The 18,501-nt window shown below is 37.8% G+C and overlaps 1 protein-coding gene across 1 annotated transcript; it reads left to right on the top strand.

The window, feature by feature from the left end:
* Positions 1 to 8,390: 8,390 nt before the first annotated feature.
* On the top strand, positions 8,391 to 14,445 carry LOC134813511 (uncharacterized). Its single transcript, XM_063821328.1, has 4 exons — positions 8,391 to 8,921; positions 9,322 to 9,387; positions 12,727 to 12,855; positions 13,020 to 14,445. The coding sequence occupies exons 1-4, from the start codon at positions 8,835 to 8,837 to the stop codon at positions 13,194 to 13,196; spliced, it is 459 nt and encodes a 152-aa protein (XP_063677398.1). The 5' UTR covers positions 8,391 to 8,834; the 3' UTR covers positions 13,197 to 14,445.
* The last annotated feature ends 4,056 nt before the right edge of the window (positions 14,446 to 18,501 follow it).

Genomic DNA, 18,501 nt, shown 5'->3' with positions numbered 1-18,501 from the left:
CTATCTAGATCTATGGCTAGATTCATTAAAGTTGAACGCATGTGCAGTGTGCACCGCCCTTGTTGCTGTGGTTGGCCGTGTGATTACGTGACGTGGTTAAGACTAGTTTGAGAGCCGTAGTAAAGCACCTGGTGCTCCTTTCATTATTCATTCGATTTTATTCAAGTGAAATTATTTGACAGGACTAATTTGCAATTATAATTTAATCAAAATTTAAGTCGACCTAGTCTAAGCGAGATTGAATGTCGGATTCTGTACATTTGTTCGACATTTATAATACTCGTAGTACTAGTACCAAGTTGAGCAGTTATTTCCATCTCCACCGTTTCAGCTTCTTCGCTGTAATCTTGCGCTATGTATTTTCACATTCCGGTGTGTTACTGGCCAGTAGCTGGCCTGCTGGCTTGTCATACCATACGTTGTAGACCTACGTCTGACACGCACGAGTGCGCGGCGCGGCTGTATCGTGGCTTTCGCTACTTAGTGAAACGACAATGGGCCGGGGTCACGACGTGATACAATAATAACCGGCCACGTAACCTCGCGTGGGTATAACACTAACAGCTATTGTAAATTTCCTAAACCAATACCATGCAAAGCTGTACTATGCCTATTGGCATTGCCTTTAAGTTAAATCATGTCGGATCTTCAAGTGGAAGTGGAATGTGGATATCATCGCTGATGGTATCATGCCATTTAATTACTAACCATTACTAGAAGTATTTAACACAGTATTTATGATGGTTTAGGAGATGACGGACTGTTTGTCTGATGATCACAGTTATTACGTACGTCAAGAAATCAGCTATTTCTGGAAATAACGGTTAAGTTACGTTGGTTGTCTGTGTTCACTGTTCGCGTGTTCGGTGAAAATACAAAATAGGCCACGAGAAGGATATAATCTTTACGTGATTTACCTTTATGATCGTGACTGGTGACTGAGTGATTATTGAACTTTGCTTCCTGCATGCGTTAACAGCTTAACTTTCAACGTTGGATTTGATTAATTGCTATATAACGCACGAGAGATTACGCGCCATAATTTAAATAAAACCACCGGTCATGGTTCTGAGACTGAAAGCGTTTTTTGTGGTTTTGCATTTGGCTTAACGGTTTAAAATAAATTTCGTTTATATGAATATGATGCTTAACTTATCGCCACCGTAGCAATTTAAAACTGTAACAGCTTCGTCCGTTACTTTCACCATTTGACCTTTATCGAAACATTTTAACAAAAACTGAATTATTGTCGATATCTTTTAATTTAAGTTTAGCTGGGGTCCGGATACGACTATCTAGTAGTATTTATATTTTTTAATTTCGGTCAATTTAAATTTTTAATTTTAAATCTTAATCGAGGATCAGCTAGGACTACATGACATAATATCATTCAATCAAGTCGAACGTAAAACGGTTTTGTATCACAATGTGTCCCCGGCCCATTGTCATTTCACTTAGTGAGGCAAAAACCACTATTAAGCCGCGCACTCGTGCGCGACGGGCCTAGTCCTACAACGTGAGCTAGGCAAAGACGGTTACGGTCTTTTGGATCGACTTATAATTATAAATCATGGCGGTATCACAAGTGAAATTAAAAAGTGAACCATGCACATGATCATTTTCTGATTAATTTTGCAAAATGTTATATTTCTAGGCCCAGCCTAGCCGGGTTATTTTGGAAACATATCGACATTAATTGACGTTTGATTGTCGATTGTGAACGATTAAAGTTTTTAGCGTGGCCTGGATTGTTTAAAATTGAAATGCACCAAATAAAATTTACTGGGCCGCGCTTAGCCTGTCATTCCGCCAAATCTCTATTTATGAACATATTAATAGCCTAAGGTCCCCAGGTTCACATAGCCATGTGTCTACGCATACTGCGTGACGCGCTTGTTTCACTGCGAGCGAGAGGGCTCTGGTTAGTCCCCAGGTAAAATAAAATATACAACAGCTGCTCCTGTAAATGTAATTGCAACTTTTTTGCTTAAACTGCACTGAAAACTTTCTTTTATAAAGGTAAGGTAAACAATTAAAAAGTGACCATTCACCATTGTCAATTGTGCATTGGGGAAAATTGGCACATTTGTTCGTGTTTCTTGGAAACCTAAATAATATCGACACCTGGCTTCATTCTTCTAAATCTAATGTATTTAAATTATCAGTTATGTTTGCTGAACATGTTATTTTAAATGTATATGATTATGATGAAATGTACGTATAACTTACGTACATTTGGCCCAATATGAATAATATAAATATTAATAAGAAAAGACGATAAAGAAATTTCGATCTTCAATCCTATTCCTTACAGTTACGTACACGTGGCTTTATTGATCATTTGAAACCTTCGTCGGGAAATCAGTTGAAAGGAATGAAGAGTCAGAGGTCTTCACATATTACGTAATCATGATCAGCCGAGGGGGGATCACTGGGCCATGGGAAGGGGGAGGGTTTCTGCAATTTCCAAATGATTACGCTAGTGTAATTTTGACACAATATATAGCTATCACAGTGCTGGCAAGCACGACCGGTGCATTTATTGTGGGTATACTATGTACCCCCTTTACTATTATACCCCCTTTACTATTATACCCCCTTTACTATTATACCCCCTTTGGTACACGTTACAAGCCTCTTTCGGCCGGAGGCGGCGGCCGAAGGCCGCCGCCTCCGGCAGGAGTTTTTCAGGCATTAAGACTCATCGGAAGTCGTTCAGCAGATTTATTTTTAGTTCAAAACATTCTAATTTGATGTCAAAGATGACAGGAATAAAAAATAGTTATGTTGAGATTTTTAAGAAATTTGCATAAAATACTCGCCAGCACTGTTATACGAAATTCGGTAAAAAACCCAAAATCGCCATATTCAGGTGCCTTAAAAACCATGTTAAAATCAAGTTAGAGATCTGAAATTTTTCAGGGCGTCTAGACGTTGACCAAATCGACTGCAAAAAAAGTTTCAGGTTTCAGGAACATCGGGAAGTGGGTTTTCTAGAACCCCTGTTTTACGACAGATTGTCGTGATATCTATATATATACATATATATATTCAGGGATAGACGCTTTGCCAGTCAATTGTAGCCTGTATTTAATTGTCCATAGATTCAAAAGTATAAAAGATACAGCCATTTCCGACCACAGGTCTTGAAAATAATTGTTTACACTTTAGTTTACATTGTATAAACAAATTATTTGACGTCATGAACACCCCTTGATGACGTCATCAAGTTAACCGTTTTTAAAACTTGATTTTTGACAAAGTAATAACTTTTAAAAATGATTTTACACCATTAAAAAGTAATTGTATTCAAAATCTGAGGAAATTTTTCACCTTAGATAATTGTTCAAGCATTCTGAAAATCTACCGGAAAGTTTTTCTAGCTTGCTCCTTCATAAAGATATTCGTCATTGAAGTTTGTGCTTTTTTGAAGAATTATTTTATAAAAACGTCAATTTTGCGATTTAGTATTCTCTGGTGTTGGGCCATGCCTTAGGTTGTGGAGCTCAGTTCTGCTTCTATAGATATAAATTGTGCATTAGGCTAGTTTTAAAGTTAAAAATCGAAAAGTTGCACACGTAGGGACACGCCCAAATTGATAGAAAATTGCTAAAATCACTGAAAATTGCTGTTTTCGTCATTTTCTGTCAACTTTAGAGTGCCGTTGTGATTACAGTTCTTCTTGAAATACTTTGAAACTTTGCATGCGTATCAAACTATATATACAACAATTACATGCAAAATTTTACGGCGATTCAATATTGGATGCGCACGCAACGTCCGCTCAAAGTTTGCACGTGCGAAAGGTGAGAATTTTGCTCATTTGTGATTTCCAACAAATTCTGCTTTGCCACGACAGTTTAATGTCATTATAAATGAATTTAATGCCAACTTGAATGAGTATTAAGTGGCATATTCAGTCAGTGATCGACCGATATGCTTACCTAAACACAAGGAAATGTTTTTAAAGGAAAAATTTCGAAATTGTTGAAACTTCCTCCTTATTAATGAAGATATCAGTTTATATTTCGACTTTATAAAGTACCCTGACATTATAATCAAAAAGAGATGATATTTGACCAAAACCCATAATCATGGGTAGAGTGGACCGCTGCCAGTGTCTCTCTTTCCCAAACAAAAGGAAATGATATTAATTTGATTGACCGTTCTCAAATGCAAAATGATACCGAGAATGAAATCGGTCGCTCGCTTTTCCCATTCATTTACAATTGTAATAGATTAAGAAGAACTACCCAAAGGCAGCTGTACTCAGCAATAAAGATTCAATAAACTTCAGCTAATTCAATAAGTAAAAACTACCACCCTTACCCCGAAATACTAGGTATCGACCCGAACGCAACCCAAAGAGATTTTTACAGCATCTGATTGATGTACCTAATCAATCGAAACTTATTACAATTCGTAAGCCGTGAATGAATGGGAAAAGCGAGCGACCGATTTCATTCTCGGTATCATTTTGCATTTGAGAACGGTCAATCAAATTAATATCATTTCCTTTTGTTTGGGAAAGAGAGACACTGGCAGCGGTCCACTCTACCCATGATTATGGGTTTTGGTCAAATGTTTAATACTGATTACACGAAGGGGGGAGGGTATTAGGGAATATTACGTACGTTGTACGTGCAGGTACTGCAGGACGTAGGTTTAATTTTTAAGCATTGCGTCTACAATTTCTATCGACCATATTATATACGGTATCTTTCAATCATATTTGACACCAACCTTTCTTCCGACGTTTCAATCGACGGAAAAAGACAAATCACACATATAGTTATACGTGACATTATAACTATAAGATGCGATTACATATTATTATTATCCAGATTCGGACGGTCATTTCGTGGAAGCTTTCCCCTATTCAAGCATAAAGGTCCCACAAATTGAAATAACTCTCTTCTTCGATATTGTCTCCAACTTTAAACTCCCGAAATAAATAGCATCTATAATCATGTTACTGTCAAATAAACTCCTATGTTCTAATTACCCGGCGCGTCATTCCCTCCGCAAGCCTTCGTTTTACTTCTTCTCGTATCTGCGAGAGAAGTAAAGTGAGCAATCGTTTAGAAATCTAGTAAGATGTTCTGAAAGTCCAAATTAAATCATGTCTGCAATGGAGTAAATTAAATTGTATATGCTGCAACCGCTGAACATCAAAAGCGACAATCATTTTCTGTTTCGCAATGCTATTAATTAACGAATGAATCTCAAAGTTTCTGGTTTTATGTTTTTATATGTAGATCCTTATACCAGCATTTCCTCAGAAGTCAGATTTTGAATTGTTTATACCTTTATGTGACATTGTACAGGATCACCCGGCAGCAATTTGTTGTGTTTCTTCATTAATCATAATCCGGGCCGCATATTGTAATAATGTTAATTAATCAACGCGACAGTAATTATGGTTCTACCACAGCTTGTTTACTAAAACACCATTGATCGCCTAAATTCCAATAAACAAACATATAATTTGTTATTTGCAGCAGGAGCAGCAGACACCACGGTCGTAGACTTTGCAACTGCACGTGAGATTTTAAAACCGAAATCTAGATTTAAGTTTTATTTAATACTCCGGACATCTTTTTAATTTTGTGCCATTTCTTAGAGGTTGAACTTGAAGGCACAAACCGTATATTCGTTATATAATTCTCGGCGGCGGAGAGCAGCAGGAGTGATCTCGCCCAGCCAGCTACAGTGACAGGTGGAATGCAGGATTGCCGCCAGTCAGATTACCTTAGACCTGGCAACTGTCACTTCAAATGTCAATACCACACATGGGAACCATATTCTGATGCAGAAACTGTTAAATGTTCAAATTTTTGCGTGTGCCATACCATATGTTAAGTCATATAATAACTTAACCCGTCCGAAATTTCCCCGAGGGACAGTTCATTAAAATGCCATTTTTAACTCGGGTGCTTGGGGTTCGTTCGCGACTTTCTAGAATTAGCGATCTCACAGAATTAGCGATTTCTTGAGCTGTGTTCAATGCATTCCAAGTTACAGCGATATCTCAAGCAAATTTAATTTGCGTGTGCCATACCATATGTTAAGTCATATAATAACTTAACCCGTCCGAAATTTCCCCGAGGGACAGTTCATTAAAATGCCATTTTTAACTTGGGTGCTTGTGGGGTTCGTTCGCGACTTTCTAGAATTAGCGATCTCACAGAATGCTAATTCTATAATAACTTAACCCGTCCGAAATTTCCCCGAGGGACAGTTCATTAAAATGCCATTTTTAACTCGGGTGCTTGTGGGGTTCGTTCGCGACTTTCTAGAATTAGCGATCTCACAGAATTAGCGATTTCTTGAGCTGTGTTCAATGCATTCCAAGTTACAGCGATATCTCAAGCAAATTTAATTGCACCGTGATAGACCAATCATTTTTCGAATTGAATGAACTTCCAATTCCAGGGGTATTGTAATTTTATGGAATGGGGTGCGTGAAGTTTTGCTTTAAGTCATATTACGGACGACATATCAACTTAAGGTTTAATGCATTTTGATAGTCTTGGTAATGGCATCTAAAGTGTATTGTCCCCGATTCTTGGTAATGCATTAATGGTATCGGAGCGAATATATAGATAGCACAAGTTGACGTGCATATGGTGCATAATTCAATTCATGCAGGTATGATGACTACGTGGAGTCAGGAGCTTGGTGGCTCCATTTCTGGAGTGAGATACTGTCGGCAATCTTTTAGTTGCATTTGTTTGTTCCTTGTGTAAATATTCACTTGAGGCTATAAAAGCTTTTGCTATCAATGTACATGACTATAGGAACTATAGGAACTTTCGCGATGTTAAACTTTAACAATTTGTATACCATTACTCACGCACGACCAAATCATGTAGATAGCTTTTAGCCATGGTTTGGTTTTGCGAATTATCACATGTTTGTATCCTTGTTCTATCCTTCTCAGCTCTCCTTCTCTCCGTCCCCTTCTGTAACTTCTCCCCACAAAGCTCCATTTTTCTGACGGTATACCTATGACAGGTTCATGACGATGGCGACCGAGGAGACGTTCTCAGACTACAACATATGCATGGCTCATTTCGTGGAGAATACTCCTAACAGTTCACATTCTCATCTGCAAAAGGAGGGCTACATCTTTTCAGAGTGTAATCTGCATTATTGTGAGGATGTGGGGGGCAGTGGGGAGTGGCACCCCCAAACTTATCAGATGTGTCTGCTCCCTCTTGATTACATCTGGGGCATGGTTAGCTAAATAGTTATTTTAATCAGCCATATGTTTTGACAGGATTGTTGCTGAAATTCTTGAAGTAGGTTTAGGGAGAAAATAGCTATAGCTCTCAAATGATCTGGCAGAGAAAGTTCTAAAGTTCATCTTGGGCAAATAGCTGCCTGGAATTTTATGGAATCACTTAACAGGATATCCTATAATATGGGTTAATATTCCACTTATCCAGGTACACCTCATACTCGGAGTGACTGGACTCATATTCAACACGATATCCCTCACAGCCTTTCTACGACTCGGACAAGCAAAGCCATACTATATCATCATAATATTTGAGACAGTTACGGATCTTATTGTGTGTTTGGTGGCAATCTACAGTGGATCCTTTTTAGTGACCGGTTAGTGGTGGATCTTCATTACGTGACTTTACTGCTGTTGGTGGTGGATCTCAATTTATAATAGTTATTAAGTTACTGCTAAGTGGTTGATTTTACCGGTTAGTGGTGGATGATAATTTGACTATAGATGGTAAGTGGCGTATCCACGCCACTTACCAACTATAGTCAAATATCCGACAGAATCGTTGATTTCCTCGGGTTTAGTAAAATGGTCTTTATAAGTGCAGTCTAATTAAAGGACCCTCCCATATGATTGACTCCAGAGATTCGCTGGCATACCTTTCAAAATAATTTCATAGAAAGTTCTTTGGAAAAGATTCTGGTGAAGATTTTTAATAATTCATAATAAAAGCTCACAAAAACTCTTAATTCAGAGCGATCAAGTTGGTACAACAGCCCCCTGTGCGAGATAGCGGGCTGGCTGTGGAACTGGAACATGGTAACCACTCCCTTACTCCTTGCACTGGCTGGTCTTATGAAAATACGTGCTGTCTACCTGCCTCATGACAGATCTTTTGTCGTCTCCAAAACTTTTGTTAGTTCATTTAAAAATTAAATTCCACAATCTGGCAACAAACATTGCTTATTTTTGATACACATCATTCATTGATCAATGATCCATCTTGTATCTCGCTAATGCTCCAAACTGACGTGAGAAACACTGTGATCATGGTCATGATTATCACATTTCTGTTGCTGATATAATCTTACTGAAGATAAATTCATAACTGTTGCTTAGTCCGGCGCATCATCACTATCTTTAATTTCAGATAACAAGCCTGTGTATTGGAGCGCTGATATACGGTGCAATCTTTGCTTGCTATCCGTACTTCTTTGACTCGGTCCATTATCAATTCTTCAACTGGTAAAGCTGTTTTGAAACATTCTGTCATTTTAGTAACCAAACTTAAATAAACCTATCCATAGGAAGCGTGTGAAGATGATATCATTGGTAAGCTTTTTAAATGATATCGTCTCGAGTTTGGTACTTTACCCTTTCTCCGCCTGTAATCATCTAGGTATCTCTAAATGACTTAAATATCATACTAGTGCACCTAACACTGTAGCACTGTTGACTGGTTAAGCAATATTACGATCACAACTATCACGGGAGAACGGGTAAAGCTGAAGAATATAATGTCTGCAGGTGGAGTATATGCGACTTTGTGTACGACGAGAAGAACCACAACCAATCCCTGATTTACAGTCTAGTAATGGGACCAGTCCCCATGTGCTGCTCTCTACTGGTGATCATAGTTACCAATGTTATCATAGCTAGATACCTCTTTCTCAGATACAATGTGAGTTCAACATAGTTACCAATAGTTACCAATAGTTACCAATAGTTACTAATGTTATCATAGCTAGATACCTCTTTCTCAGATACAATGTGAGTTCGACATGGAAATTGGTTTCTTCACGATTATCATCTCTGTTTGGACATAAGCATTTATTCATTTTTGTTAGGTATACACCGTTACCGTCCAGGCTAACAGCAAGGCCTGAGAAAGAAAATTTACCACTGAGGCATTAATATGCTTCCGGGCTGTTAATGTTATAGTACTGCCAAAAAGGCTGGGCGCTAAAACCTCGAACCTACAATAGAATTGCATTAAAACCTTAAAATTTAGAAGCCAGATTTTTGTGCATATGGTATAATATTTAGCTCACAAACAAAATATCAGTGAACTCGTTTTTCAGAAATCGTGGGAAAAGTCGAAAAGTGGAGAAACTTCTGCTACAGATAAAGCTCAAAGTAGGCAGATCGTGAGTTAAAACTGCATTTTCAGTAATTTTTTGATAGGATCGTTTTATATGCGTCGCATAACAACAACAACAACAACAACAACAACACAAATAATAACACAATAATTTCTTTAAATGTGTGTTTCTTCTCTTTTTCTGTTACAGTTTAATAATAATATATAATAATGGCAAAATACAACAAGTGTTTAGATCTTAACAAAGCCATCATCGTCATCACACTGATCATTAGTGTACAAATGTAATTATTTGTAGTTTGTAATTAGTTTAACCCATTAGGGACGACGAGTTTTAAAGTTTGCCGATTTTGATACCGTTTAACACACTAGGTCACTTTACAGCAAAAATGAGATATCCAAAAAAGCTAATCTGTATCTCGTTTACTTTAAAAGATACAGCTATGGTCGCATACGACCCACTCGTCCGGGTCGCAAACGACCCATCACGGTTTTTCGGCTTTAACTTCTGAAACAAAGACGTTAGGATAAAATAAAAACTGTAGCATAAGTTAAAAACATATGGTCAATACTGTGTAACTCTAACTTTTTAAAAATAAAGAATTTGGGTCATTAACGACCCACTCGGCTCACTTTCTTATTACTACATATGTCCATGTAACTTCTTGAATTCAGCCTAAAGCATGACATCATAAGTTCAAAATCGCCTCTCAGCAAGTGATAATCATCATAAACTGCGAAAAATCGGTTAAATGGGTCATTAGCGACCCACTAGGACCACAAAATTGATTAATTAAATATAATGTTGTCAAACTTTTACAAATATTAGTATAAATACATGTTATATCTTGGTCATTACTCCTGTACGTTGATTTAAATTTTAAAATCGATCAACTGGGTCAATAACAACCCACTCGGAAGTTGAACCACGACATTAATTATCAGTATCATGTTGTTCTACCATCAAGAAAGACACTCGTAGGTCTTAATTCCACGCAAACCACGGGTGGCTGACTACTAGCCCTTCTGAGATCTGGAGTCTCACGGTAATCTGCAGATCACGTCACCCGATGACTGACGAATAATGGGCAGAATTGGATTGATAGGTAGGTGAGTTTATCAGCTGTTAGTACACGACCGTAATGCCGTGAGACAGCAAACAACATGCCTATCTTTTCCCGATTCCTATAACGTCCAAGAAGAACTATACAACTGCTGGATTCAGATTTCAGATGGCTGCATCTACTCTCTTCGCAGCTCCCTTTCTTTACTTCTTAGGGGCCGTTCATATATTACGTAATCACTTATTGGACAATTTTTACGCCCCCCCCCCCCCCCACCGCATAGCTATTATGTCAAAATTACACAAGCGTAATCATTTGGAAACTCCCCTCCCTCTCGGCCGATTACGTAATACTTGTTTTCGTTTTGAAAGCTGCCTCGTTGTTGCGGGGTTTGTTACCCACAACGAGGTAGTTGTCTGAGAGATTGCAGGTTGCAGCACCGCCAGCCAAATGGGGGGGGGGGGGGGGGGGGGGCTTTTTCCTTGTACTTCTTCACAGAGCTGTAGATGTAGCCATCTGAATGCAGCAGTTGTTTAGTTATTCTCGTACTTTCTAGGAATGAAAAAAAAAACAGATTGGCATGTTGGATTAGAATATGCAATTTGACCACTCGTCTTTCAGTATTTACCCAAGGTTACATGATATCTCATATCTCGTATACTTCGTTCAGGGGATTTTTCTTGAGTGACATAATCTGATCACCGTGGGACCCTGGGTCTCAAGCGGTGGGTTGTAGCAGGTCGTTTACCAAGATTCGAAATTGACGAAAAAGGTAACAGAATCTAATAAGCAACAACAACAGCATGGCTATACCTAGCAAGTTAGGAACGAGGGCCGATTCCTTTTCTTTTGCGGCACGGCCACGGTCCTTTCGGTACAGATTTCCACGCACCATAGTATTAGTCAGGACACAACTCCAGGCATATGCAGTAGTGTTATTCTCGCAGCTCTTTGATGAGTGATGACGGCCCTTCAGTTGGCCCTGGATCTCAGAAGGGCTAGTAGTCAGCCACCCGTGGTTTGCGTGGAATTAAGACCTACGAGTGTCTTTGTTGATGGTGGAACAGCATGATACTGATAATAATTAATGAGGTGGTTCAACTTCCGAGTGGGTCGTTATTGACCCAGTTGATCGATTTTAAAAGTTAAATCAAAGTACAGGGGTAATGACCAAGATATAACATGTTTTTATACTAATATTTGTAAAAGTTTGACAACATTATATTTAATTAATCAATTTTGTGGTCCTAGTGGGTCGCTAATGACCCATTTAACCGATTTTTCGCAGTTTATGATGATTATCACTTGCTGAGAGGCGATTTTGAACTTATGATGTCATGCTTTAGGCTGAATTCAAGAAGTTACATGGACATATGTAGTAATAAGAAAGTGAGCCGAGTGGGTCGTTAATGACCCAAATTCTTTATTTTTAAAAAGTTAGAGTTACACAGTATTGACCATATGTTTTTAACTTATGCTACAGTTTTTATTTTATCCTAACGTCTTTGTTTCAGAAGTTAAAGCCGAAAAACCGTGATGGGTCGTTTGCGACCCGGACGAGTGGGTCGTATGCGACCGCAGTTAGTAAACAGCGTCTAGCTCTGTTTGTGAACATCTGATTATCACGGGCTTTTCATATGTCTCAAGGAAATCGTTGCCCGCAACTATTTTGTCCTCAACAAAATAAGCCTACATAAAGTTTTAATGTCCCAATCAAGGCAAGAAGTAAAGTGAAATATTTTCCAATTATGACGACTAATTAGCCTAATTATTTAGTTGTTAGTAATTAATTGGGTCTCGACTGGAAAGTCAATAATGTAGCCCAATAAATTTTGAGCATATGTGCGAAAGATTCGTTGCGTTTAGTATTATGGTTTGTCCTCTATAGCCTCTAGAAAAGGTGGGTCGTAAACGACCCTATCGTCCCTAATGGGTTAAACACCTTTAGCTCTTTGTTACTAAAACTGTTGTAGGAAAAAAGAAGAGCTATAAATTCGAAGGGATAGTTTTAGTGGTCTTCTATAAATACTGATAGTTGGATAATATTCGGTCTTCTATAAACTCATATGACTTATATCCACAATTTTTCATGCTTCATTTGTATAGATACATCAAGAAAATCAGCAATATAAGATTATGAGGTGACATGATGATCACAAGGGGCCGCACCTTCATATTCTCACTCCCATCTTTCCTAGATATCCAACTTCATACATTAATTGGTCTCTCTGAAATGTATCTTACATCATGGAGGCCAATCTAAGGTCTCAAAATCGTGGTAGAACAGATTTTAGTCCTCTCTAATCGAGTAAAATTATCAGGTAGTTTCGCTCCTACTGATGACATCCTGGTACTTCGTATGCTACTCTATCATCATATTCCACAACTTCAAAAACCTGCTTATCAATGTCCAGAAGAATTCATCCGCTAATTCTGTCATCACCGATTTGGTAAGCATTATGAGTATATAGATAGCTTGGTTACCCCAAATTGTACAGTGTATACCTCCTTGATCACAGGTTGTTTAATGAGGGTTTATAAGAATCTTACTGCTAATTCTTTGACGCTGCACCACTTAATCATTTTTAATAAAAGCACTACCTTCACTCTTCAGGGTGATTTAGGACAAACCTACTTCTACGCAACCTACAACTTCTGTGCTTACCTGAACAGCTTTGCAAATCCCATCATTCACCTGGTCTGTGGGAACACCTTCAAATCAGAGCTTCTCAAGATGAAGGACAGTGTAGCTATGCAGCTGAAAAGTGTCATCACTCACTCTGAACATTGACCATTTGACCAGTCCACAAATTATATTTATAACAGATACAGATCAATTGGCATATCTTAGCCGGCAGCCTGGGAAAGTGATAGAGATAATTTGTGCTTTTACATCGGGTATATTTAGTACATATAAACGTGGCCTGCAGACAGAAAACATATCAGTTAAATTCTGGTATTTTAGTTTGAGTTTTACTAGGGACACTGGGGGCATGGTGCGTACAGTACGCAGCGTACTCGTAGGTATGAGGTATCTCGGACTGTTTGACTTGGGTAGTTCATCTACGCAATCTGTTTACATATATTTACTTTTAGTAGTTATGGTTACTGCTTAGTTTGTATAGATTAATTATAGGGTCAATGTCTTTGTTTGGTTAATAGTCAGAAGTATAATCAAGTTTATAAAAATAGCGACATAAATATGAGAATGAGAATATAAGAATACGAACGCGATAAAAATAAATTGTAACTATGTAGGCTGTTTTTTAACCATAAAAGTGAACGTGATGAAATAAACTGTGCTGAATTTGCAACGCTGAACGAAAAATGTATTTAGGTGCTAATTTCGTCAAAATATTTGTCTTCAGTTAAATTCTAGACTTTTCAAGATGTCTGGTTCAACAAGCAACAGAACGAGAAACAACCTGGTACCATTGATCTCTAATCTATTGAATCACGGCTACGAAGATGGATAGGAAATTTATCTGACGAGGTTCCTTTTCATAGCTGTCAACTACAGAATCTCAGTAATTTCCCGTAACTTCGTGCCGGAGCACGAGAGCTTAGGAATTCCGAATTGTGTATCATGTTTAACTTTAGGTTTTCCCAAACTTGTGTTTTCCTATTATGTCTTCATTGTCAATGTGTTGGGATTTTCATTTTAAGAGCGTACATATGTTTCCGCGAGGTACAAACCATCATTTCGTAACGAGCAATTTGCAACATATTATCGTTGATATGCCACGTTCAAAAGTAATTTTTGTAACATCACATTGATTCAGACACTCGTCACTCACCGCTCACATACCCTTTCTTTTCTAATATATGAACAGTATCCCCTCAATTCTAAAATGTTTCATGCTGAACAGCTGAACAGCTGAAAGTTTTCACAAACAATTCGTCGTTGTTTTCAAAATAGATTGCACTGTTAAAAAACACAAACAACATTTTTCTCTGTTCGTGTTACTGTTATGTGAAGTTTTATCTTTATGATATAAAACCTGCTGTTCAAGTTTAACCTCGTGTATTTGTCGTTGATTGATTGAGGCGTTTAATTTCTTACTTATACTAGTACTACTAGTGGTCCGTGGTATACAACTTATGACGGATGCTGCATTAAAAGTAAATGTTATAAAACGTGTATTTATAAGAATTCATAACTATCTCAGAGAATGAAATTCCTTTTTATTTCTTTTTTGAAAATGACACGCATTGTCACAGGGTCTGCATATTATTATTTATTTTAAGCCGTACATAATTACAAACCTCTCTGCATCTAAATAACAGATCCAAAAACGTTGAATACATTTGAATTGACGTCCCCCAAAATATTAAGTAGGCTACTCGACCTAACCTACTTTATGTACAAATTTAGCGCAGTTATGGATCTAGGCGACCCTGATGAACAATAGACTCTATAAGAGTTATTCGGGTGATTTAAATAAAGGCAGTCCCCTTTCGGTAAAATTATGAAATTACGTGCAAGAACGGCCGGCCACCTGACGTCCTGACTACTTCGTTTGCATAATTCGTCCATCTTCCTTTATCTACAGCATGTTTTTTATAGAGACGGACCGAATAGTTGAATAAATTATGGTAATTGTCCCGAAAACCACCTCGCTAGCTCCCTTAAATTCGAATTAGAGGAAGTCTTTACCAGGGGCCCAAACTCAAACTTGGTCGGTACTATTTGAGATGCCGTTATGAAGTTATGATAGAGTAACATTTTAAGGGACGAAAATTTGACCAATTCGATCAATATCAATTTTGGACAACCAACTTATGCAATTTTAACATGCAGCTTTATGAGTTTATGTGAGACGTATTTTTAGGGGGTTCGAACATTATTGTTACTTATTCTATGCCGGGTATCGTCAGTATTTCTTCTCCCAAGGAGAATTTATTTTCGTACACAATTTCTCTGTTATATCACTGTTTAAAATTTTAAAATTATTTAAAATGATTGTTTTATAAGTTTAAATTTCAGTGAACTAATAACTGCTTAATTGCAGCTTCTCTATTCGAGATTGGCTGATATCCACCTTCATTTTACGGGCTTAACTTATTAATCAGACACAATACTAGTGTTAAGGGTAACTAGTAACTAGGGATAAGGAAGAAACAATACACAGCACGTCGACAGAGCCGTAAACTTATGTCCAAGATTAAAATTTACAGCTCCGCACAGGCTTCTCTCTTATTTAAAAACATGTTTCTTCTGTAAGTCATAAATATTGAAACACAATACATATCACTAGACATTTAAATCTTTCTAAAATTACCCTGAGTCACCTTCCTAACAACCCGGCAGCAGTGCAACCATGCGTGTTGTTACAATCCCTCAACATCTCACTTATTGTAATTGCATGTTTTGTTGGTTATGTCTGGGAAACACGTACGGTTCACGACTTTACCGTCAATATGAGTCGACCCTTGATTAAATTTAAGTATTTACTATTTAGTGACTTTCGCAATCAAACCTTCGCCCGAACACTGGCAGTATTAAACAATGCTATCTCCCATTTTCCAACGTTGATGGACAACTTTGGTCTTTGATCATCTACTGAATCCACCGACATCTTGAAGTTGGTCAATATCTTTTACTCTGATCGATGATATCATGATTGTTGAACTCCACTTATCCAACCTGCACACAATAGGTCCTAACCTTGCACACTATCCGTTAGTGGTCATCTCTACGTGCCACGTGATCACTACTTACTGAATCAGTCTAACTCTGTCCTCACTTGAGTACTACTCAGATATTATAAATCAGATTTGATGTGAACCAGGCCTCCTCACGGCCGGCGCCCCAGCTGCATCAATAATCCAAGGAAATATGTGTATATAATGACCCTGAATACATTGATGTTAAGTAACTCTCGTTATCATAATCGACCAGAACAATGGTAGAGTTCCGAGCAACAGAAGAATGGCATCTGTCCTAGCTCTGTACAGCTACATTCTTTGTTTGGATCGTATACTTCAGTTCAAAATTCAACATAATATAGATTCTCTATTTCTCGATTTATAGGAATCCAGTTTAATTACTTATATTCTTTGATGCTATAATTGCTATGTGCGTTCTAATTAAGGAATGCGGCTTTTTAACACAATAAGGTCGATAGTTGGAAATGATAGTTACAATATATAAATAAATAAAGAAACAAATGGTCCCGAAGTAATTTAAGATACAAATTATCGATCGTCCTGTATCACTGAATGTTAAATGACCAAAGATTGGCCCTAATTCGGTAATTTGCGATCCATTATAGCTTTTAGATGAGACCTAATGACACAAGAATAGCTCTGTAATAGCCCGAGGGTTACTCATTAGTCATACTGATTACTGAATAGTCGATTAGGGTCCATTTTAACATGGCTCTTCATGATCACCTTCAGGCTTGCTCGAATCTAGAAACTGATATTTGCTGCATAAATGAAAACTAAATTACAATTATTGTTTTCATGCTTCTATAATAGTTCTGATTGAAACTTGACAAAAATTGTCTCTGGATTACCAAGTATTGTAGTTGTTTTTATTGCAGTTGGCGAAATTTCAAATTCTATGAGTAAGCTAACTAACTAAAGTCTAGGGAAGAATCATGCACAACATAAACTTTAAAGCTGCAGGTATTTAATGTTTTGCTGTGAACCTGCTGTGTTTCCTAATGTCTACATTTTCTTATTTTAGCGAGCACATTTTTCATTGTAAAAAGCATGCAGCCTTTGAAAAAGTTAAACGTTTCCCAATAGGATAATGGGCGATTATCTTTCCAAGAAATTTGTCTCATTGTATTATATTGTTTAGCACTACTCAACTTTGCAGTTTGCTCGTTTGATATCCTTCCTTGTCATCACCTACTTTGAGTTTTCCAAGGCCTTCCCGACAGATTGCTTCGTGACTTTAACCGGATTGGTGTCCTGCTTATGAATTGCTTCTGCCCTTATTTCAGCAAGCTTTACGGATTCCATACCGGGTATATCACGTATATAACTATACCTACCTGAATAGTGTTATTACCTTCCCCACACAAATAATGAGTTAGACCTAGTTTCACACTGGAAGTGTGCAGCACAATGCACATGTCTGAGAGACAGACCAGCAGGTAGAAATGCTAAGTTTGTTGCTCTGTAGTACAGGTTAAGAGGGTTGGTGTGAAGGTGCTAATGTGTTGACAGTTAACCACAGTGCAGGGTAGACGTCAGACGATTATACCTCCGCCTGGTATTATATAGTCAACTCTATATTCAGCACCAACGATACCATCTTCTCTTTCATGACTGTTACATGGTCCACTCTAATAGTTATAACAGCTTTTATATATCTTGCCAGCTCTCATCTCGTTTCAGGGCCGTGCTGTTGTATATTATAATTGTAGGTCCAAAGTGCTGGTAAATGTTAACATTGAACATTCTGGTAGTCAGCACGACTACCATCTTGTTTCATAGCACCTTGCCGACTCTCATAGTGTTTCAGAGCTATTATATTGGTACAGCTTGCTGACTCTCATAGTGTTTCAGAGCTATTATATTGGTACAGCTTGCCGACTCTCATCGTGCTTTACAGCTGTTTAATACAGTTTGACCTGCTTCAATTTATAATACTGATATTCAATACTCTGCAGGTACCTTGTGCCATCTCTCTTCCTATTTCAGGGTTGTTTTATTGGTCTAGACTCTAGGGAGATTTGCTGTAATTTACCATCCTAATCCACGTTTTATATTAGGAGGTTTTTCGCTCGATGTGTTGAAAGCTTTGTTCGTTTTTTCATCGTTTAATGGAGGTGGAGGTAGCGAAAATTAGTGCCACAAGCTGCACGTTTCAGATTTAGTTTGTAGTGTTACAGTGATACTGATACTTTTTAGTTGCTCTGAGTTCAAGCACCATTTTCATACCAATGAACACCAATTGCAAGGGGGTGTTCCTAAGAATTTATTATCAAACGTGGAATGCTATTCCAAACATACCTAAAGCTTGTACCAGAGGCTCGGAGATAAGTGGTTTAACAGTGTATTTAACATTAACTTACTTATATATCTGAGGCATATTTTGCGTTCTTTTCATAGGTCCACAACTATTACAACTTTACTGT

Source organism: Bolinopsis microptera, chromosome 3 (genome assembly GCF_026151205.1).
Source record: "Bolinopsis microptera isolate Bmic1 chromosome 3, MBARI_Bmic_1.0, whole genome shotgun sequence".
NCBI lineage: Eukaryota > Metazoa > Ctenophora > Tentaculata > Lobata > Bolinopsidae > Bolinopsis > Bolinopsis microptera.
This window is presented reverse-complemented; position numbering and strand designations above follow the sequence as displayed.